General features: G+C 43.9%; 1 protein-coding gene and 1 long non-coding RNA gene across 2 annotated transcripts in view; one reads left to right on the plus strand and one right to left on the minus strand.

The window, feature by feature from the left end:
- The window catches only part of LOC135361920 (uncharacterized), a 357,682-nt gene extending 340,764 nt beyond the window's left edge, over positions 1-16,918 (minus strand). The window contains exon 1 of the long non-coding RNA XR_010406089.1: positions 16,812-16,918. This is a non-coding gene — a long non-coding RNA (uncharacterized LOC135361920). The remainder of the gene's footprint in view (positions 1-16,811) is intronic.
- Positions 16,197-23,627, plus strand: part of LOC123845764 (amine oxidase [flavin-containing] A) — a 70,259-nt gene continuing 62,828 nt past the window's right edge. The window contains exon 1 of the mRNA XM_045876562.3: positions 16,197-17,849. Coding sequence (XP_045732518.2) covers positions 16,307-17,849 — 1,543 coding nt within the window. The 5' untranslated portion in view covers positions 16,197-16,306. The remainder of the gene's footprint in view (positions 17,850-23,627) is intronic.

Raw genomic sequence — 23,627 nt, forward strand, 5'->3', positions numbered from 1 at the left:
CAGCTGGACTCGACTAACACTCCAATCAAACTCCCTTCACTTTTAGAAATTCCAAAAGGTTTGTGCATTTTGTGCTGAGGGGACCAACCAAAGGGCCGGGGTTTCTTTCTGGCTTCCGAGATACCCACGTAGCAATAACCTTTATCTACACAAAGCAAGACAAACACAGGCACTTTAATGTATCAGCAATAACTAAGAGGGGTCACTGCCTCTGGGCCACAAGAAGACGCTCTGTGCACCACCACCAATGCCGTGGAATATTGGATTGGGGAAAGGATTGGACCAGCAAACCCCAAGGAATGGGGACTGCAGACCAATTCCAAACAAATAGGGCAGTGCGGACTGAACCATCAGCCATTCCCAACGTGGAATCCAGAGATGGAGTTAGGGCATGGGGTTTTCCACCCTGGGGAATTGCAATCTGAAAGGCTAGAGGCTTGACTCCACATAGACGCACCTGTCCGCCAGCTAGGTTGGGCTCTGGCCGGAACATGTCTGCCAGGTCAAGCTGACCTTGCCCTGTTAAGGAAAGCCAATTATTTCGGGAGCTTGAAAGCAAAAAAGAGCTAAGCTCAACCGAGAGGAACTTACCACAGCCCTTGGAAACGGCCAGAAACACGGTGAATTCAAGAGTTCTCCGAGCCCCACGCCTGTTTCTCGTTGTCCCCAAATGCCAGGGGACGTTGGCTTCTAATCCCGTTGTTGACACCAAATTCATTAGAAAACAAAACTCAACCAAGTAAATTGGAAGATGTCATTGGCTTTACTAAGTGTTTCACGAAATGGGCAGCACTCCATCTAGCAAGTAGAGGAATTATACAAAATGGAAGCCTCTTATAGGAAGGAGGGAGGGTGGGGCAAAAAAGTTATTAACAAAAGAGAACAAAGGGTTATTTCAGGCCAGGACATCTTTGTGGGGGAAAGGGACCGCAGGGTTTTTACCAATGCAGATTACCTTACTAGGGCCAATCAGAGAATTTCAGACTGACTATTACGAGGTCACATTCCTAGAAGAGTTGAAACTGTAATTAAGTCTTGCTTTGCCTATGTAGGGAGCAAGTGACTCCCTTTTTGTGCTTGTTCTTTCTAACAAATGAATCGAGAACATCCAAGCAAAAATTCATACAGAGGGAGAATTTAGGTCAAGAAGCAGCACAGTATAAAAAATTAGGAAACACTGTGTGGCTCTTGCCGATACATGGAATGTGTGTGTGTGTGTGTTGGGGAGCTGGGGAGGTGGAGTGCTGATGGAGAGGCAAACCAGGAAATTGACAATGGCAAGGCAATTAACTAGATTACAACTCTTAACGTGGATTTGACCGAATAACAATATTTTATAAATTGAAGTGTTGGCATTTCAACAGTGATATGTATACACATGAAATATAATTGCTAGTGGCTTATATGGACTATTATTCAGAAGTAACTTCATTGATGCTGGTGAGCATGTGTAAGTACATTTCCTGGTTTTGATAACTTACTGTGGTTTTGTAAGTTGTTACTACTGGGGGAAGCTAGGTGAAGGGAACATAGGACCTTTTTGCAACTTTCTGTGAGCCTATAATTGTTTCAAAATAAAAGCTTAAACTTTGGGGCGCCTGAGTGTCTCAGTCGGTTAAGCGGCTGCCTTCTGCTCAAGTCATGATCCCAGAGTCCTGGGATCAAGCCCCATGTCAGGCTCCCTGCTCCACGGGAAGCCTGCTTCTCCCCCTCCCACTCTCCCTGCTTGTGTTCCCTCTCTTGCTGTGTCTCTCTCTGTCAAATAAATAAATAAAATCTTTAAAAAAAAAAGCTTAAATTTTTGGATTAATGTTTCAGTGATTCTCTTTGCTTTACATAATTAAGACCACACGCCACTTAAATTTTTATCATGCTTTTCATTCAATCTTTTATCATAATAATTTTCTCAGGCCATGATAAAAGTCCTTGTAAACGTAATTTTTGAAGGCTGCGTGATCTCCAGTGGCATATTTGTAACATATTTCTCTCCATTTCCTTATTGTTACATGTTCAGTTGTTCTGAGCTGTAGGGGTTCTTTTTTGAAAGGGGTTATTATAATAAAAAGGATTGAAATAAAGTCTTTATACATAAATCTTTTTTCTGTGTTTACATTTTCATGAACAATGCACAGAAATAGAACAGTTTAATCAGTAGGAGTGAATATTATTAAGGCTCCTGGGGCGCCTGGGTGGCTCAGTGGTTAAGCGTCTGCCTTCAGCTCAGGTCATGATCCCAGGGTCCTGGGTTCAAGCTGCACATCGAGCTCCCTGCTCAGCAGGAAGCCTGCTTCTCCCTCTCTCACTCCCCCTGCTTGTGTTCCCTCTCTCACTGTGTCTCTCTCTGTCAAATAAATAAATAAAATCTTTAAAAAAAAAAAAAAAGCTCCTGATACATCACCAAATTGTTTTTCTAATAAGTTTGCACCAATCCACTTTCCCAAGAGTTAGGTGTGAAAGAAACTTTTGTCACCAAAAGACCCCAAGACCTGACCTTTACTGCTCACCTGCTAGTCCCCACAGACCTTCGTCCCACATTTTTCCTTAAGCCCTTCTTTCCAGCTTATCTCTTAACTCATGGAAAACCCCGAGGGGCATAGCATCCCTGATGAAAATTGATACTATCTCTCAAGTGATAACAACTCCCTCTTTGAAGAGCTCTCCAGGCCCAGGCAACCCTGACTAGTTTGAACTAAACCCTCAACTCACACCTGCGCAGAGAGACCCGTGGAATGACTGACAGTTACTTTTAACTCATTATAATACTAAATCTTGCCCAAGATGGAGCACAAGTCTCATGTACATTGTATACAAGGTATGGAGAGGCATGGTTTCTTAAGGCGCATGCGCGGCCTTATGCCCACCTCTACAGACCATGACAAAGCTCCCCTTTCTACATATTCATCCTAACCTGAAATAAAAGGAACCCAGCCACCCTCGCTCCGGGAGTCCGGGAGTCCCGGCTTTGGAAGTTATTCCCCGTGATCTCCTTATTTGCTGCAAATAACGTTTCCTTTGTGCAATAACTCCGCCTGGTATAGTTTCTATCTTGGGACTTACCAAGGAGAGAACTCATGTTAGTTTGGTTACACTTTCTCCACACTCCCATTGCCATTTCTGAAAGAACACATCAAGAAACACTTCAGACAGCAGATTCCTGAGACTTTGCTAACCTTCAGTTCTAGAAGATACCACTTGGTCACATCGCAAAATTTTGGTTTTGCCAACTAAGACCGTTTACAGCGGATGAATGGTGAACAATCAGAGACTGAGATGGCTCGCAAGTTAAAATGTATTTCTTAAAAGAGCCATAAGGGGCACCTGCCTGGCTTAGTCGGTCGAGCATGTGACTCTTGATCTTAGGGTTGTAAATTCAAGCCCCGCACTGGGTGTAGAGATTACTCAAAAATAAAATTTTAAGTGTCATTCAATCCTTAAAATGATTTTATTAAAAAAAATTTAAAGAACCATAAATCTTGTACACCTGAAGCTAATGTAACATTGTGTGTTCACTATACTTCAGTTAAAAAAAAAGAGCCATTAATTTTGCCTACTAGTCCTGAAAACGACAAAGATGATGTTTTGTTGTGAAAAACAAGGTAACTGATTCATTAGTATTGCTTTCATTGAAGGCTACCTGTGCTGAAAACCTTCCAGTTACCCCTCTAGATCTCCTTTCCTCTCTTCCACACTGTTCCCTGCCACAGAAGGTTGTCTTCTATGGTCTGTAACAGGCTCCCATATGCTCTGACTTCTTGTTGAGTTGGTCCAATGGGGAGATAACAGGGAAAAGCGTAAGTGTGGGGTACTGATCCCATCACTCCTTCCCTGTGAGCTCTTCAGGGGCTACCTGTGTCCCCCAACCAGTGCTCACTGCTCCTCTGGAGGGAGTCCTCTCTGTATGACTTTCTCCTTCCAGATTCCATGTCTTTCTGGCCCTTCCCAGGGGTGACAACAGCTCTGCTTTACTTCCTCAGGGGAACCTCACTGTTCCTTGTAGTCTTCCTGTACCCTGCCAACACTTTGGTAAATATTCTGGTTACTGACCCTTCTTCAAATTATCCTAATTTGTGTGTGCCTTCTTTTTCCTGGTGGGGCCCTCCTCGAAAGAGTGACTAGCTGTCGTGGTCTGAGGGAGTGGGGGTACCCTATGACTTTCAGAGAGGTCGTGGGCCCTGTGACTATAGGTGCTGTGCTTCTGTTGGGAGGGATAAGGACTGGCTGGATGACAGAGGGCAGGAGCAAATCTCCGAGCCTGATTTGGCATCGGTCAATCTTGTGTTCAATGTTTTAGGCAGGTAGCTACCTCTAGAGAAATGACCCAAAGACACTGAGAGTTGGCAGGCAATCAGCTTCCAAATGGTTCTTATGTCTCATGTAAGCACTCTAGATAACAGAGGGAGGGGCAGTGGGGAAATCTAAAAAGAATGTCCCATGGACCCCAGTGACCCGGACAGAGTGGCCCATATGCATGTGACTAGCAAAAGGAAAACTCAGAATTACTAATCCTGTCTTTATTTAAAATTTGGATATTTTGTTCATGGTTAACTTTGGCATTCATTTTGATTTTTTTAAAAACCCGCATTAAAATATTATTTATTTGATTACTCGGTATTTGGTGCCCCCAAAATTTGCACCCAGACCAGCGGCAAGGAGTTAGCTTTGACTCTTCTCTTCCCCCTCACAGCCTGTACTTGGCTCTTCTTTCCAAATACTTCCAGAATCTGATTACATCTGGCCCCCTCCGTGTCTACCAACCAGGCTCAAGCCTCTGTCACCTCTCACATGGTATTCTGCTTACTATTCATGCATCATACATTACCCCCAAAAAGTAGTAGAATGAAATAACAACCACTTAATTTTGCTCACGATTTTGTGGGACAGGACTTCAAGGAAGGACTCAGCCGGGCGGTTCTTGCTTGGAGTTCCTTATGCTGTTGTAGCCAGGTGTCAGCTGGGGCTGTCGTCATCTGAAGGCTCAACAGGGCTGGCTGTCCAAGATGGCTCACTCATGGGCCTAACAGCTGATGGTGGCTGCCAGCTGTGAGCTCTTCTTCGGCTGTTGAGTGGGACACCTAATGCATGGCCTCTCCAGCATGGGGCTCTTTTAGGTGGGGGCCAACACCCACAAGAGTAAGCATCCCAAGAGAATCAAGCGGAAACTTCATGATCTTTTACGACCTAGCTTTAGAAGTCACACATCACACTTCCACAAAATTCTATTGCTTGAAGCAGTCTTAAGATCACCCAGATTCAAGAACAAGGGCCCTGTCTATCCATCACAAAGTAGCTAGAATTATCCTTCTAAAATGAAAGTCAGATTATTTTACTCTTCTGCTCAAAACTTTGAATGGATTCCCATCACGCAGAAAAAAGTCATCCAAAGTCCATAGCATAGGGGCACCGGACTAGCTCCGTCAGTGGAGCGTGCAACTCTTAATCTCAGGGTTATAAGTCCGAGCCCCACGTCAGGTGTAGAGATTACTTAGAAATAAAATGTTAAAAAAAAGCTCCTTAGCATAGTCTACAAGGTCCGATAAGATCTGTCCGCCCCTGCACCACACTCATCTCCCCCTATTCCCTGCATTGCTCATTCCACTCCAACATTGCCAGTCTCCTCACTGTTCCTCAAACAAGTCAATCATATTTCTCGATTTGGTATTTGTACTTGCCTTTCTTCTGCCTGGCATGCTCTTCCCCAGTTATCTTCTTGGCTCTGGCCCTCAATGTGTTGTCATGGCTACTCAAATGTCACCAGATGGAAGAAGGCTTCCCTGCTCACCTTACACAAAATATTGTGCCGTACCCTATTACTCTCCTTCCCCTTGCTGTGCTTGATTTTTCTTCAGAGCACTTTTACTACCTGCCATCTTTTATAGCTACTTATTTATTTATTTGTTGTTCCTCTTCTTTTCCTTTTCTGTTTAACCCCATTAGAATCTAAGCTCTAGGGGCGCCTGGACGGCTCAGTTGGTTAAGCGTCTGCCTTTGGCTCTGGTCATGATCTCAGGGTTCTGGGATGGAGCCCCATATCAGGCTCCCTGCTCCTCAGGGAGTCTGCTTCTCCCTCTCTTTCTCCCTCTGCCTTTTCCCCTGCTCATGCTCGCTCTGTCTCTCTCTCTGTCAAGTAAATAAATAAAATCTTAAAAAAAAAAAAAAGAATCTAAGCTCTATGAGGGCAGAGACATTATCTGTTCTGTCCCTTGATGTATCCATACCATCAAGACCAGTGCCCAGCACATAAGGAGTGCTTGATAAATGTTTTTTTGAAGATTTTATTTACTTATTTTAGAGAAAGATAAAGAGAGAGCACGAGTTGGGGGAGGGGCAGAGGGAGAGAGAGAATCCCAAGCAGAATCTCCGCTGGGTGTGGAGCCCGACTCGGGACTCAATCCCAGGACCCCGAGATCATGACCTAAAGCCAAAATCAAGAGTCAGACACTTAACCAACTGAGCCACCCAACAAATATTTCTTAAGGAATCAATGAAAGAACATAGCCCATGATTACTCCTGAATGAAATATACATTGTTATTTTTTTTACATTGTTATTTTTAATGGTTATAATCGTCCATTTCATGGATAATCCAAAATGTATTTACCAAATCCTCTTTATTTGGGTTTCTTTCAATGTACCACTTCTATTAAAAATAATCATGCTTATCGGTAAATCTCTTATAATTATTTTCTTAGGCTAATTCCCTCAAGTAGAGTTACTAAGTAAAAGAGTACCCATATTTTTAAGGCTTTTAATACATATTACCCTAAAATAGACTACTGAGATTCACAATTCTATCAGCAATATATGGGGGTGCTTTTTTCCCACAATCCCAACTCATGGCACTATTTTTTCATTTGTCTACTTTAGACACTGTCTATTGACTTCCCTGTATTTTAGGTGAGGATTTAATTCAGTTACACCACTCCCTCATTCTCTCTTCATTTCCATTTTTGCTTGTTGACTCATTAATTTAGTTTCTCCTTTATATCTTTGAATAATATACTTAAACCCTTATTTCAGTTTCTACCAATTTTCTACAGTATCTTTTGACACTTGATAAGTATTGTGATACTTCTACATTTTTCTCTACTCCTTCCTCTCCATCATCTGTCAGCTGTTCCTTTATTTTTTATTGTCAAGATTGATAACATTTATATTATTTCCTGTAACCATAACTAAGTATTCTTAAAAGTAGAAGAATCAATAAAATTTTTATATAATATCATAGTTAATTGTAGAGCTGAATTATGTGGCATAATTATATAGTGTTTTCTTCTCTCTGGTTCTATGGTCATGATCCTCATGTCAAGCAAAGGAGAATTTGCCTAGTGTCGAGATCAAATGGATTAGCTCTTCTTAAATGCAACAAATTGCTCAGTAATGCCACTTTGTTGTTTATTTGTTTGTCTTTCTTTAATTGAGAGGATAATAATAGTCTTTCATGGGTGATGGGCATTAAGGAGGAGGGCACGTTATGTGATGAGCACTGGGTGTTATACGCAACTGATAAATTATTGAAAACTACATCTGAAACTAATGATGTACTATAAGTTGGCTAATTGAAGTTAAAAAAAAGCAATGATAAAAAAATAATAGGCTTTCATTACTATATTCCTGTGTATTCCAATGTATTCATTCCATATCTCCTTTGGAATCCACTATAGTCTTCTTAGAGCCCACTGAATTCTAATTTGGCCTATTTGCTTTCTAGACTGCCAACCTGTGGTCACTGATATTTTACTGGATTTCCAGTTAGTTCCTTGCCATGGGATAGCCCTCTTTCTTAGTTTTCAGCCTTATTTTTTTGGAGTGCATACTAAAAAATGTACTTTCAGAAAGAGAGGTAAACTTTTTTCTTTGCTTATTTGATGAATTTCTTTTGCCTTCATAATGTTTAATAACTTCCCTTGGTAAAGAACTTTGGGCTCAAAATAATTTTTCTTCCAAACTGTTTTCTTCCCAACACTTAATGTTGAAGTTTTTTTAAACCTACAGAAAATTTAAAAGAATATTTTCATCAAAAGATTACCTGGGTGGCTCACTCGGTTAAGCATCAGACTCAATTTAGGGTCAGGTCATGATCTCCAGGTCTTAAGATTGAGCCCAGCGACTCAGCATGGAGCCTGCATAAGAGTCTCATGCTCCCTCTCGCTCCGCCCTCCTGTGCACGTGCTCGTGTGCTCTCTTTCTAATAAAAAAAAAAAAGAATATTTTCATCAACACTAATACACCCTTCACTAGATTCACCAATTGTTGTGCATATTGCCACATTTTCACACATTTTCAGTATTTGCTTTTTTTCTAAATTATTTGAAAATAAGTTGAAACTCTCATGATATTCACCTCAAAGAATTTCTGCCTGCATCTCCTGAGAGTAAGAAAGTTCTCCTACAAAACCGCGGTACCATGATCACATCCAGGATGATGAACACTAATGAATAACATCACCAAATATATAGCCCATATTTGAATCTTCTCAATTGTCACCATGGCTATAGATTTTTTATCTTCCAATCCAGAATCCAATCAGGTTTCTCAGTGTTCGGTCTTTATGTCTTTTTATTCTCTTCACCTTCAAAGCACTCTTGCCTTTTGGTTTCTTTTCAACGTTGACTTTTTTATTTTTTTTTTATTTTTTAAGGATCCAGGCCAGTTGTTTTGTGAAATATCCTTTGTCTGGATTTGTGTGATTATTTCTTCATGATTGCATTCAGGTTAGATATTTTTGGTAAGAACATAGCACACGTGAGACTGTGTACTTACTTCATCACATCAAAGGACATTTTATATTAGATTCTTTTTTTGAGTGAGCTCTACACCCAATGTGGGGCTCAAACTCACGACCCTGGGATCAAGAGTCACATGCTCTACTGACTGAGCCAGCCAGGCGCCCCTATATTAAATTATTGATAATTGGTGATCTTAAGTTTGATCATTTGGTTACAGTGATAACTACCAGATCTCTTAACCACAAAAAAGAAAAAAAAAAGTTTTTCCTTTAGAATTAATAAAATAATCTATGGAGTCCTACTGGGGAGACCATGTGAATAAACTGTTTCCTAATAATCTTTCACTCAAGGTGTTTAGCATGTGCTGAGATCTTTGCTTAAACCAATTATTACAAGAGTTGAAATGGTGTTATTAAAAATAAATCTTCTATGTTCACAACCTGATAGTTTCTGTAAAGAATAACTCTCCTTTTTAAAACTCTTTTCTCCCAAAATTTTATTAATTTATGTTGTCATAACACAACGGACTAATGCATTTTTATTAATCTTTTCTTAATTATCATCATAATCCTTTTGATGTTCTAACTGTTCTGGATTGATGAGGCAACATGACTTATGGCAAACCTAAGTGCCTTCTAATCAGAAAATAGCATGTGGACTGGTAGAAACTATAAATGAACTATAAATACTTGATGCAAATGCCGTAAGTTGGGGCTTCCCTAGGTGTGATGACCGTTGCAGTCGGGCATGTCCCATAGGAGGGACCCTGGATATTATGCCTGTGAATAAGTTATTGGCTCCTGTGGGCATGAGGCTGCTACTCCAGGTTAAGTTCCATACCTGTCTGATGTGAAACTTCTGCCCTTGCCCCTGAGCAACCACTTGCAAGACTGATGTTATTTGCACTGCTCTATGATCTGTCTGCTACTGCAGGGTATCCTGCGGCAGAGCATTCCGCCCTGCTGGCAAGCTGGATCTCTCCAAGCAGACTGATACCGGAGGGGGCCCATAGTAGTTTTGTGAGTGTGAAGCTTTCGTTGAGCCCATGAAAATCCATAATGGGAACTGCACTCTTTTAAAATAGAATACTCAGAAATCTTACTCCCATCCCTACCCTCACCATTACATTGTCACACTTTTCTCCATTTATGATTTATCTTACCTATGTTTCTCTTTGCAAATAAAGGTACAGATTTTTTTCTTACACAAAGGTACAAACACACACACACACACACACACACATATATAAAGGTATATAGCCTGAAAATCACTCATATCAGTTCATAAAGAACATCCTCATTCTTTTTTATTTTTAAGATTTTATTTATTTGAGAGGGAGATAGTGAGAGAGAGAGAGAGAGAGAGAGAGAGCACAAGCAGGGAGGAGAGAGAGAAGCAGCCTTCCCACTGAGCAGGGAGCCCGATGCGGGGCTTGATCCCAGGACCCCGGGGCCGTGACCCGAGCTGAAGGTAGATGCTTAACCAACAGAGCCACTCAGGAGCCCTCTCATTCTTTTTTTTTTTTTTTTTTTTTTTAATGGCTGCATAGTGTTTCACTCTGTAGACATAGTCAAAGTTTATGCAAGCAGTTTCCCATTGATGGGCAGGTAAACTGTTTCTATTATTTTGCTATTAAAAATAAGTTCACAGTAAATAACTTTGGGCATATGTTTGTCCTGTTTGTTGAGGTGTATGGTTAGGGGGAATTCCTAGAAGTAGGAATGTGGGATCAAAGGGTGAATGCATACGTGATTTTGTTAGATATCACCAAATTCCTCCCCGCAGGGGTTGTAGCATTTTGCCTTGAGCTAGCAATGAATGAGAGTGCACTACCTGTCTGCAAAGAAGAGCATTTTCAAACTCAGTTGATGTTGTCCCCAGAAAATGCATAAAACTAAGTCTCTGTGAAACAAAATTAGGAAGTCATAAGGAGAAGATACAACGAGATATATGTGGCATCAATGAAAAGTGAGCTGGATGAAATAAAAATGTAAAGTTCAAGAAAAACCCTAAACTGAAATGGCATTGTCAATTGCCAATTCTGCCAATTCTGCAGTAGAAGCAGTAAAAAATAGAATTAGAACTGCAGAGAGGTGACTGCCTGGCTCAGTCAGTAGAGCACCCGACTCTTGATCTCAGGATTGTGAGTTCGAACTCCACATGGGGAGGGGAGCCTACTTAGAAAAAATAAAATGAAACAAAAAAGAATTAGAACCGCAGAAAATTAAATCACTAATACGAAGGATAAATGTGATTAGCTGTCTCAGAATTCAGAGGAAAAGCACAGAGACATGAAAATGATAAAGGACATAGAAAGATGCTCCAATAACATAATTTTAAGTGCTTCTCAGGAAGAAACCACTTAGAACAAATGCAATAATCCAAATTAGAGTAGAAGAAAATTGTCCTAGCATGGGGATTAATTAAAACCCCAAATTAAAAATCCACAGATTGAAAGGAGTTATGATACCACACGCATACACCCATACACACACAGACCCACATTATTCTCACAAAATTATTTAATTTCAGGGATAAGTAAAACCATTTCCTATAAATATTCTGGAAATAAAGACATCTTTTTAAAAAGATGTTAGGAGTACCTGGCTGACTCAGTCGGTAGAGCATAGGACTCTTGATCTAAGGCTTGTGAGTTCAAGCCCCACCTTGGGCATAGCGTTTACTTAAAATAATAATAATAATAAAAATAAAAATAAGAAGATGTTAAATGAGACTTTCCTAGATTAATGTTTAGGAATAATCACCACCCCATTAATTGATGAAATGATTCTAAAATTCATTTAAATATATAGGAATATATTAACAGAAAGAATATGTAAGAATATCATAAATAATTTATAAAGAAGAGTATTGGGAAGGGACTAATCCTTCTATCTGGTAAAATCTACTATGAAGCAGCTATAAGTAAATCAATGTGACATTGGTAGCAATGTGGAGAGAATATGCATGTAAATATAACAGAAGAGATGGTCCAAAGCCAGATCTCAGTATTTATGTTATATAAGGTAAGCAAATCCATGAAAAATGGAAGGATTTTTCTTTTCTTCTTCTTTTTTTTTTTTTTTTAAAGATTTTACTTATTCATTTTGAGAGAGCAAGAGAGGGAGAAAGAGAGAGTGAAAGAGCACAAGCAGGGGGAGGAGCAGAGGGAGAGGGAGAAGCAGACTCTCCACGGAGTAGGGAGCCGGACAAAGGCTGATCCCAGGACTCCGGGATCATGACCGAAGGCAGATGCTCCACCGACTGAGCCACCCAGGTGCCCCTGGAAGGATTTTTCAATAGACAGTTTTGTTATGAGTGGTTAACTGTTTGGGGGTGTGTGGGGTGTCTATTTATTTATTTGCTGCTGAAACCCGAGATGGAATGTCTATTTAGATCCTCACCCCATTACATAACAAAATATATCCCAGTAGATTAGGATTAAATAAATTCTAAAATAACCAATCATAAAAAAAAAAAAGGAAACAGAATTCATCCTTCAGATCTGTAAGTTTAAAAGCAATGGAAGAAATTACTAAAAGATAGATACAAGCACACAAACTTTAAATTTCTGCTTATGTACAATGCCATAAACAATACTAAAATATAAATTGGAATAAACTATCTGCAGTGAAAATACCAAGCAAGGGGTTAATATCTTATTGTACAAATCACTTACAGAAATCAACTACATAAAGGCATGAACTGATCATTCACAAAAGAAGAAATTGAAGTGGCTAATAAATATCTGAAAAAAAAAAGTGTTTGATCAGTAATCAAAGAAACACTTGCAAATAGCAAAGCCATGCTGGTTTTTACCCTTTCAAGTTAAGAAAGTTTAAAAAGTTAGCTTCCTTAATGGCTTAATATGAGAGTGGGGGCAGTAAGAACTTAGCCATTTTTTTTTTCTTTTTTTGAAGGAGCAATGAGAGCTTTGTTCAGATCCTACGGCCCTAGACTGTCATTCTTAGACTTTGTTGAAGTATAAATTTGTATGATCTCTTGGGCAAGTAACTTGGTGACTTCAATCAAAGAGCTTTAGAAAAGCTCCCACTCTCTTACCCCACAATTTTAGGGGTTTTAGGACTCTATCTCAAGGAAATTCTAAAAAAGTATGTACAATATTTTATGCACAGAAATATTCATTTAGAAAGTATTCAATTAGAAAGTATTACATGCTTCATGTTAGAGGATAACAGTCCAGTAAAGTACGTCCATGACATGAATATAATGCAGTTTTTAGAAATTAAAATGTGAGTATGTATTGAATCATTATCTAAGTTTTTTGTATTTGCTCATTGAACCCTCACTACGAGGATACTGGATATCTTCCCTTGGCCTTTCCGGGTGCACCCACTGCTTTTCTCCAGCTTCTTCTAACTGGTATGGGCTACATCAACAGGATCCCTTGCCTTCTAGCATCTGGTTGGCGTAGGTCAATGGAGAGGACCGGGGGAGGCAAGAGAGGAAATTTGGGTATTATTTGTCCTGGCTCCCTCTCTGTGAGTTTCCTGTGGCTGAAAGCCTCCCTGAACTAAAGGCCACAGGTTGTGTAGGCAGCCCCCACCAAACACCACTGTCACCAGGTTCTGATAACTGTTCTCTCCCTTTACCCCTTCACAATGATGCCTTCTTGTTCTCACCTGCCTGGGGATACGGCGTGATTCCCTGTGGTTTCTCTTCATCTTGCCTACCTCTTTTAAAATATTTCCTTTTTTAATTTTTTTAAAAAATTTTATTTATTTATTTGAAAGAGAGAGAGAGCACGAGCAGGGGAAGAGGGAGAAGCAGGCTCCCCGCCAAGCAGGGAGCCCGATGCGGGGCTCGATCCCAGGACTCTGGGATCATGACCTGAGCCGAAGGCAGACGCTCAACCAACTGAGCCACCCCAGGCGCCCCTAAAATATTTCCTTTTTGATAATCTCTCCAAATGATCTAATTAGAGTTTGCTGTTTCCTCCTGGGACCCTGACAGATACAACGGCTTACGGGATCCTATATTTGAGGAGATAGGCACAGAGAAGCTAAGTAATTTCCCCAAGGTCACACAAGGGAAGAAATAATAATTGTAGGGTATGTCGAAATTGTTCCTTTATTTATCTATTTTAAAATAACTTTTATTGTTTTTATTACAAAAGATATGCAAAATATGCAATACAAGCAAATAAAATGAAGAGAATACCCATATTCCCACTCATCTAACCCATCCATTATTTATTTAATAAGAATCCCACATTTTTGTCTCCAGGCAAACTCCTGCTTTTCATCTCAGGCTCTATGTTTAATTGTCTACTCTCTAACCTTCATCTGGATGTCTCAAAGTCACTTGAAACTGAACATGTCCAAAACTAGCCTCATGATCTTCCAGATTCTAGCCACAACCAAGTCTTGTCAATTTTACATGTAAGTGTCTCTAATATGTCCACAGCTCTCCAGCTGCCATCACCCACCTTAGTCCAAGACACTATCACCTCTTTCTTTGAAGAATTCCAAGCTTTGGTCTCCCTGTATCTATCTACCCTTGTCCCTTTCAACCCATTATTTACACAGCAGGCAGATAGACCTTTTCAAAATGCAACCTAGTCGTATCACCCCTTGCTTAAAACCTTGCAATGGCTTCCACTGCTTTAGAATACAGACCAAGGGTCTTACTTTGGCCCAGCTAACCTCAGCAGTTTTGTCTTCTGTGCTCCTTTCTTCCCCTTGCTTAGCTCCACTGTCTGGCTTTCAGCTTCGCCAAGGAACCATGCTTCTTTCTACCACTGGGCCTTTGCCCACATTGTTCCCTCTTTTTGGGACTTTTTTTTTTTTCAAGATTTTATTTATTTATTTGAGATAGAGAGTGTGTGCAAACACGAGCGGGGGCGGGTACAGAGGGAGACAGGGAGCACAGATTCCCTGCTGAGCATGGAGCTCAATGGGGCTCAATCCCAGGACCCTGAGATCATGACCCCAGCTGAAGGCAGACGCTCAACCACCTGAGCCACCCGGGCCCTTTCTGGGATATTTTTACACACGTCCCCAAAGTTAACCTCCGGAGTGGTCAAGACACCCTAACACTTTCTTATTACTAGGAACCTTTCCAACATAACATTTATCAGAGCTTACTTGAACACATCAAGCATGTGGTTGCCTGTCTCCTTCACTAGCTCCTCTAGCAGACTGTAGGATGAAGTTCTTTGGCTGTCTTGTGTTGCCTGTGCAACCCCAGTACTTTGCCCTGTGCCTAGCACATAGTATGAAATCAAATATTTGAATGAAAAGAAATAAACATAACAGGGATAAGGACAAAGTTGGAAGAATCATATTAGAAAGGTCTGAATTCTTTATATCTATTATTTCCTCTTTCCTCGCTTCAGAGTCTAACAAGATCTAACACACCCCAGCTCAGCAGGGGTGTGCTTCTCCCTCTCCCTCTGCACCCCCTTATGCTCTCTCTCTCAAATACATTAAAAAAAAATCTTTAAAAAACTGGATAAAGAAAAGACTATATCTATATTCCCTTACAGTTTCTTCAACAAGATTGTTTGGTACACAATTGGGGGGAGCAAGGAGAAATATTTATAGGTGGGCACGGATTCTAGTTAACTTCCTGGAGTTCTCACCACTTACTCTAGATGTTATAATTATATCTGTTTTGAGGGTTCTAGTGATGACAAAATCAGCTCTAGGAGGATAAAGTGGAAATTTAAAGAAGGGATAAAACTAGCAAGACGCTGGTTGTACAGTAAAATATGTTCACTAAATATCTCTCTTTTTGGTAGGATGGGAAAACACCTGTTTTTTTGCTTTATTTCAGCCCTTATCTTCACTTTTAAAGTGCAGGTCCCACTTAATCTGACAGCTGAGGGGTTTTTGTTTTGTTTTGTTTTTAAAGACTTTATTTACTTATTTGAGAGAGAGAGAGAGCACATAAGGGGGGGTGTTGGCAGATGGAAAAGCAGATTCCCCGCTGAGCAGAGAGCCTGATGGGGGCTCCGTCCCAAGATCCTGGGATCATGACCTGAACCGAAGGCAGAGGCTTCACCGACTGAGCCACCCAGGAGCCCCTGGTAAGTGAGTTCTTAATTTTCTCCCCTACTTGCTTCGATTTGGGTCAAGCACCTCAGCTTGGACAACCCCACAAAGAATCAATAATCGCCCAGGCGGCCCCAAGTGACAGTGCCCACTTCACCCCGCCCCCTCCCTAGGGAGGGGCCCGCGGCTGCGCACACCTCACCCAGCCTCTTGTGACGTCACAAAGGAGCCCACCCTAGTGTGCCGCACCCCTGCGACCCTGCCGTCCAGGTCCCCGTCCTTCAAATACCCGCTTCCCTTAGCCCACCTGGCCCAGTCCTCTTTTAGTTATGGCGCTGAGAATAAAAGCACTAGGCTGAAACCCCCACGGGGCCGCCGCAGCGCCCTTCGGTGGCGTCGCCCGCCCCTCGGGGCCGGAGAAATAGGCGGAGCCAAGCTGCGGTAGCCCTAGGCTCCCCCGCCGCCCAGTAGGCTGGGATCCTGGGGCGGCCTCGGGAGCGCGCGGGGCCGAGACCCCGGGGAGCTGGCGAGGCGCGCGCCCGTAGGAGAGGGGCGGGGAGCAGAATGTCGGCTCCCGCCCGGGCGCGCTCCACAACCAGGAGCGCAAACGGCTCGGCCGCCTCCCGAGGTGGCGGCGGCGAGAGGGACAGCGAGGCGGAGCGCGCGCCCGGAGCCGGGGGCACAGCTGCCCAGATCTCCGACCCGGACTCCAGCTTGGGCGCGGCCACATCCTCCGCGTCCGGGTTGAGCATCGGTTCTGAGTGGCGGACTTTCTCCAGTCCGTTTTCCAGCTTCCTGTCGAACGCGTCCAGAGCGGACCCCGGATACGAGAAGAGCTCCGGCGCGCCCGCCCAACTCCTCTCCAGTCCTGGCCCGAGGACCAACACAGACTCTAGGATTGGCCTCTGGGGCTTCGGCGCCCACGGCCTGAACCACCAGATCCCCATGTCTGCCACCGGCCTGAGCACCGCTGATGGGGCCGCCGCAGCCTCCAACCCGGACGCAGGCCATCCCCGGGTACCGATACCAGGACCTGCCCCGCCCTCAGGCCCCCCTGTAGGGTCGATACCTGAGTCCACCCCGCCCGCAGTGCTCGGCCATCCCCGAGTATCAGTACCAGGACCTCCTACATCCACCAACTCTACCCGAGAGCCAGTGCAAGGTTCTGGCCCGCCCGTGACGCCCGGCTTCCTCAAGGTATCGATGCCAGCACCTCGTCCACCCAGTACCAATCCCCAAGTGTCAGCAGACGGGATCGCCCCGCCCTCAGTGATCAGCTCCTGGAGTTCGGTGCGAGGACCTCCCACACCCAATAACTCCCCCGTAGAGTCATTGCAAGGGTCCTTGCAGTTCTCAGGACCCCGCTCCCCCCGACTATCAGTGGACGGATCTGTTGTGCTCTCGGACTCCTCCCTAGTGTCGATGCAAGGGTCCGCCCCACCCTCAGTGCTCAACTCCCCCCGGAGTTCGCTGCCAGGATCTGCCCCGATCTGGGACTCCTCCCGAGTGTCGGTGCAAGGGTTCGCCCCGCCCTCAGAGCTCAGCTCCCTCCCGGCTTCGCAGCAGGGATCGCCCCAGTTCTCGGAGTCCTCCCGAGCGTCGGTGCAAGGATCCACCCCGCCCTCAGTGCCCGGCTTCCCCCAGGATTCGGTACAAGGACCTCTCACGCTCAGGAACAACCCCGGAGGGTCGGCACAAGGGTCCACCCAGCCCTCAGTGCCCGGCTCCCCCCGGGATTCGGTACAAGAACCTCTTACGCCCAGGAGCTCCTCCCGAGGGTCGGCACAAGGGTCCACCCAGCCCTCAGTGCCAGGTGCCCCCCGAACATCCGCGGAAGGATCGGCTCCACCCCCGGACTCCCCTGGAGGAGTAGTACAAGGGGCCGCTCCGCCTTCAGTGCCGGGCTCTGCCCGGGTGTCGGTGGAAGAATCGGCTCCGCCCCCGGACTCCCCCCGAGAGTGGGTAGAAGGGTCCGCCCCGCCCTTGTCCCGCTCCACTCCTCTACCTACGCCCCGGGAGAGTCGCAACCAGAGCATGGCGAGTGGGGAGACGGCGAGCACCGCGGACCACATGTTCGACGTAGTCGTGATAGGAGGCGGCATCTCAGGTCAGTATGGACCGTAGCGGTAACCTGAGGGCCCCTGGCCGGCCCGGGGTGGGGGGCTTGCCGTAGCGCCGCAGCATTTGGGGATCTCTCTCATGCATGCTGGAGTGCAACAGTGCCCGGCCCCGGACCCTGCGAGGCGAGAGTGGGGGTTGGGCCAGTTTTGCTGGTGGTGTGAACTGGACAGAACAATAATTTTACTACTACTATTAAATACTAGCATTTAATGAACTCTCGCTGTGCAGTTATATTCGGTACTTTACTTGCATTTCCTCAATCCTCAGCAGTCCTGTGAGATGGGTACTCGCCCCCATTTTACAAAACCAAGTAACTGAGGTCTGGAGACTTTCAGTAACTTTCCAGAGGTCAGACTACTTAGCCAGAAAGTGGCCGAATGATTTTTTTCCATTCAAGACCTTCACTTCTAATCCCTGAGGTGGCTGCTTCGCCTCACTGATTTCAGGTCCTTTGCCATAAACAAAACATCAGTGTTGGGATTTTTGTAGTATTGAAGTAGTAATAGTGTTATTCTGGTTCTGCTCTTCTCCAAGCACTTTTCCTTAGAAAATTTGGTAAGTGAAGAGGAAGGAAGAATCGTTTAGTAAAAGTTTTTTGTTTTTTTTTTTTTAAAGGAGAGAGGGTGGGCTCTTAGTTTTAACCTACTCCGGCTGTTTTTTTTTTTTTTTTTTTTTTAGAACTTGTAGGAAGGTGTAGGGCATGTATTGCCCAAAGGGAATCTCTTTGTGAAGCAGAGGCCCACAGCTGGTCAGGGAATGCCCTGTTGTGTCCTTTCATAAGAGCTCCCAGTGACCGAATCCTGTCCTGTATGGAGCTGGTGAGTCTGGGTTCCCCTGGTCCTGTCTTAGGTTTGCAGCTGACCAAGTGCATGAGGCTTGCCTGTATCTTCCTGGAAACCTCATCATGACTGATATATTCAATTGTCACATAGGCTGTCATAATTGCTAAAATTTGAAATTTAGGAATTGTGTTTCAGCCCTAGCTAGAATCCCACATGAATCTGCCCAGGACCTGGGAGGGTGTTAATTTCTGAAATATACCTGCAGGATCTAATGTAGAAAGAGGGAGAAAGAAGGTCGAAGGGAGGAAGTAGGATGGCCCTATAGTAGCTATTTGTATGTGTAATTTTTGTGGGGGGGAGACTCTGAACATGCTTAAAAATTAATTTTGAGTGGAGATAGCTTTTGACTTGATCTCTTGAGGATCAGTAGTCTGAATCGCCAGAGGAGAGGTTGGCCTGAGCTGTTGCTTTGACACTGAAGCCAGTGCTAGCAAAAACATGCCTGTATGTTGGAGCATCGGAAGAAAGCAGACCGTGGTGGAGAGTAAGAAAAAGAAGTATATTTCTCTTGTTTCTATTCATTCATCCCTTCATTCATTCAACAAACACTTGCCGAGTGCCTGCAGTGAAGAGAACTGGTCTTTCCAAAAACCTAGTCCTCCCATGCATGCCTCCTAGAAGCAACGTGATTGTTGATCACTGGGAAATCAGTGTTCTGATTGTGTGGTGTATAAATTGATTGGTTCTCTCTCTTCCCCCATCTCCATACCGTCCGCTTTCACAATTTGGGGTTCTTTCTGGGATTTTATCTTTGTCCTTTTCTTGTTCTGTGCTCCACTATTCCTTAAGGAGTGTTTTGTCTTTTATTTTCCCTCTGCCTGATTACCTACTGTTTCTCCCTTTCCACACCTTCTTCCCAGTAGTTGGTCGTGAGCAGAGGTGGATTTACCCGGTAGCTGGCAACCCTCATGCTTTATGACCTTACAACTGCAGGTGCCTTCTGCTTCTCATTCTGGATAAATAGCTTCATACTGTGTCTTGTATTGGTAATTTTGCATCCTTGTTTCTTAAAGAGGACACCCAAATCATGAGCTTCAGGCCCCTCAAAACCTGGATCTGCCTGTGATCACTATTAATCATTAATTTGTTTGTTTCATTTGGGGGAAAGGAGAGGGCCTTTCTTGCACAGTAGTTCACACACCTATCTCAGCAGCCGGCTTCCAGTCCATTAGTGACAGTGGAAAAGGCATGGGGCTTCCTCTAATATCATCTCCGTCGCTCAATTGGAGTGATTTTAACACCCACAAATGACCAGAAACATTGCATTCTGGCTGTGATGCCTTCCCAAGATGGTTCACAACTAAAATTCAAAGTAGATGCAAGTCTGGCTCAGGCTAAACCCTGCACACAGACTGGGTATTTCATGAGCAGCTGAGAGGCTTTACTGCTCAAGGGGTTCTTGAGATGCCAGAAACACATCATACTTGCATGTACTTAGCCAACTTAATCCCTCTAGCAGTTTTAAATGCTTTGGGATATTTTTATAACTTTTGTCACAACTTGCACACTTTAATATGCTACCCACACACTTAAAATATATGGCTAGTACTCAGCATCTGCAGGGTCATTACTTCTGTATAACAGTGTAGCTCCCAGAAGAGTACAAATTCCAAATGACATTCCTCAAACTCAATCCATAGTAACAGAATTATCTTTCATTTTTGATAACTATCTTGGCTGTACAGAGAATGACAGCATCTTTTTTTTTTAACATCAACTTTAAAGATTATTTATTTATTTATTTGACAGAGAGCACAAGCAGGGGGAGCGGGAGAGGGAGACGCAGGCCCCCCACTGAGCAGGGTGCCCCATGCCAGCTCCATCCCAGATCCTAAGACCCTGGGATCGTGACCCGAGCCGAAGGCAGATGCTTAACTGACTGAGCCAGCCATCCAGGCGCCTCAAGAGTGGCAGCATCTTAATATATCTCCCTCTTGTCATTAAAAAAACCCCATAAAACAGAGGTGCCTAGGTAGCTCAGTGGGTTAAGCGTCCGACTCTTGGTGGCTCAGGTCATGATCTCATGGGTCCTGAGATCAAGTTCTGTGTGGGGCTTCATGTTTAGTGGGGAGTCGGCTTGAAGTTTCTCTCCGTCTGCCCCTCCTCCAGTCGTGCGTGCGCATGCATGCTCTCTCTCTCCAAAATAAATACATCTTAAAAAAAACCCATAAAACAGAGCATGTCTTTTTTTTTTTTTAAGATTTTATTGATTTTTTAACAGAGAGAGAGACAGCGAGAGAGGGAACACAAGCAGGGAGAGTGGGAGAAGGAGAAGCAGGCTTCTCGCCGAGCAGGGAGCCCGACATGGGACTCGATCCCAGGACCCTGGGATCATGACCTGAGCCGAAGGCAGACAGTTAACGACTGAGCCACCCAGGCGCCCAAAACAGAGCATGTCTTATAGCCATAAAACCCCTTTTTCTGTCCACTAATCCATTACGTAATTGTATATACAATGTCAGTAGTGGAGAGGGGGAAAACCCCTGCTCATTTGTAAGTAATATAATGGTATCTTTAACATGCTCTGGCCCTTTCCTGTCATCCATCATCTATCACCAAGTCCTTCTTGAAACTCCTTTCATTCTGTGACCCTAGGATCCTAAATTTTTATTCCACACTGATAGCTCCTTTTCTGTTCCTTTCATTGCGCCCATATTCTTGTGAACTTCCAGTTTTGAAATGGCCTCGAGGTTCAGCTGTTGATCACTGTTGTGCTCTTATGCACTTTTCCTTTCTCTTTCTCATTCTAGGACTTCAGATTTCCCTTCTCTATAGAAGGCTCTTAAGTCTCTAGTTGGGATCCATTTCTTTCTCCGAGATCCCATTCTATAATTTATCTGCTCCTGGGTATTTCAGACTTTAATGTCCTGTTCTTACTTCATATTCATCATGTCCAAAAGCCTTCTTGCCCTCCAACCCAGCTTGACTTCCTCCGTCCTTTACACCCAGTCAACAGATCCTTCTAATTCCTTGTTTGGGCTCCTCTCTATTCCCAGTGACTCCCCCATCCCCAGCATAGACCCTGGACCCCTTTGGCTCACCAGGTTATGACCGTCTTTCCAGTGGCCACCCTTTACTTTGGGCTCTCCCTTCATGCCCATCCTGCACTGTTCTCTCAGAGCTGATTTTTTTTTTTTTTCAATTTGAGCATAGTTGACACACAATGTTACATTCGTTTCAGATATACAATATAGTGATTGGATAAGTCTGTATGTTATTCTAGGCTTACCAGAAGTGTAGCTACCATGTGTCCCCTTACACTGCTAGTACAGGCTTATATTCCATATGCTGTTCCTTTCATCCCCGTGACTTATTCATTCCATAACCAGACTTCATTTTTTTAAACACTTCCTTCATCACCTTGCTCTTCTGCTCAAGACCTTCCTTCACTGGTCTATTAACAGCCCCTCAAGCTTCCCTCCATACCCTCAGTTATCTAGCCCCACTTTGTTGGACCAGTAGCATCCCCCACTGTCCCCAACATGGAGTCACACTGCTGTCTTGTCATCAGTGCTACACCATGTTGATTTTGTCCCTTCACCCTTTCCTTGTTTTTGTCTTTCTTAACATGGGAGTGCTGCTCTCTGGCTGTTTACATCTTATCCATTCTTCAACACCTGATTAATGAGCCTTTTTAAAAAAAGATTCTATTTATTCATTGGAGAGAGTGAGCGCACACACGAGCAGGGGGGTGGGGGGGAGGAAAGCGGAGGTAGAGGGAGAAGCAGACTCCCCGCTGAGCCCAACATGGGGCTCGATCCCAGGACCCCTGGCTCGATCCCAAAACCCCGAGACCATGACCTGAGCCGAAGGCAGACGCCTAAGCATCTGAGCCACCCAGGCGCCCCTAATGACCCTTTCCTTAATCACTCTGTCTGCCCTTGATTTTTCCCTGTTAGTGCTTGTCGTCTATATCTAACAATCCACACTTACTTTCTGATGTCTATTTCTTGATGTTATTTTAACTATAGCAATTCAGTCATTGACCGTAGATGCCAGTTCTCACTCAGGAGCTGACAGATATAACAAATGACAGAAACCCAGTGGCATACGATTTTAAAATCTGCCCTGAACCGACAATTCCTGAATTGGCTCTCTGTAGGGGGAGAAAAAAAGGAAAAGAAAAGAAAAAAGCCCACCTCCAGGGGTCAATGTATACTTCAAACTCTTTGGGCCAAAGGGGTTTTTGCCAGGCAATCCAGTCCAATCACATAAGATTTTAATCCTCTCCATGGCCTCTCCTTGGTGATGATGTGGCTGTAGCTTGGAACACACATCTAGGGAAGGGGAATGCTCTGCCCTTCAAGGCAACTCATTAGGAGCAGAGGTGGATCCGCTGCCTGGACTCGTTCAAGCCCTTTGGGAGCCTCAACCCTATGCCAGGCAGTGGCTAGATCTCGGGGGAAAAGGTCTGATGGTGAGTAAGTAGTTTCCCTGCCCATAAGCTGCCCCATCCTCATGCAAGAAGGAGTCAAGAGAATAATCGACATTCATACAGTGGAAAGAAATATTATTGTCATGAGTATGAACAAAGTGCTGGGACCTTAAAAGATAAGTTTCTAAGCAAAAACACTTCAGTCATAACGCTGGATAATCCTGGGTAGTAAAAGAGTTTTTCCATGGTTTTGGAAATTTTGAAGTGTCATGTGAAAAGAGATTATTTCCAACTAGTGTCTAAGTAGTGGAACCTCCCCCATATTTTTATCCATGAGCCGAGCTCTACTTAATTGAGCACACTAGCCACCCAGAGGTCGGGGCTGTATAAAATCAGCAGGGACTGAATCCTTTTCATCCTCTGAGACAGAAAAGCCATTTTGCAAGAAGGTTGACTAATGTTCTGAATTCCGACAATTGAGTCCACAACATACCACAATTTCCCTTTTTGCTGAAATATATCACCCTGAAGAATCATTTCTGCTGAG

This window comes from Mirounga angustirostris, unplaced genomic scaffold (assembly GCF_029215605.1).
Source record: "Mirounga angustirostris isolate CCGP_5_RB_7025 unplaced genomic scaffold, mMirAng1.0.hap1 SCAF_11, whole genome shotgun sequence".
In the NCBI taxonomy this organism is placed as follows: domain Eukaryota; kingdom Metazoa; phylum Chordata; class Mammalia; order Carnivora; family Phocidae; genus Mirounga; species Mirounga angustirostris.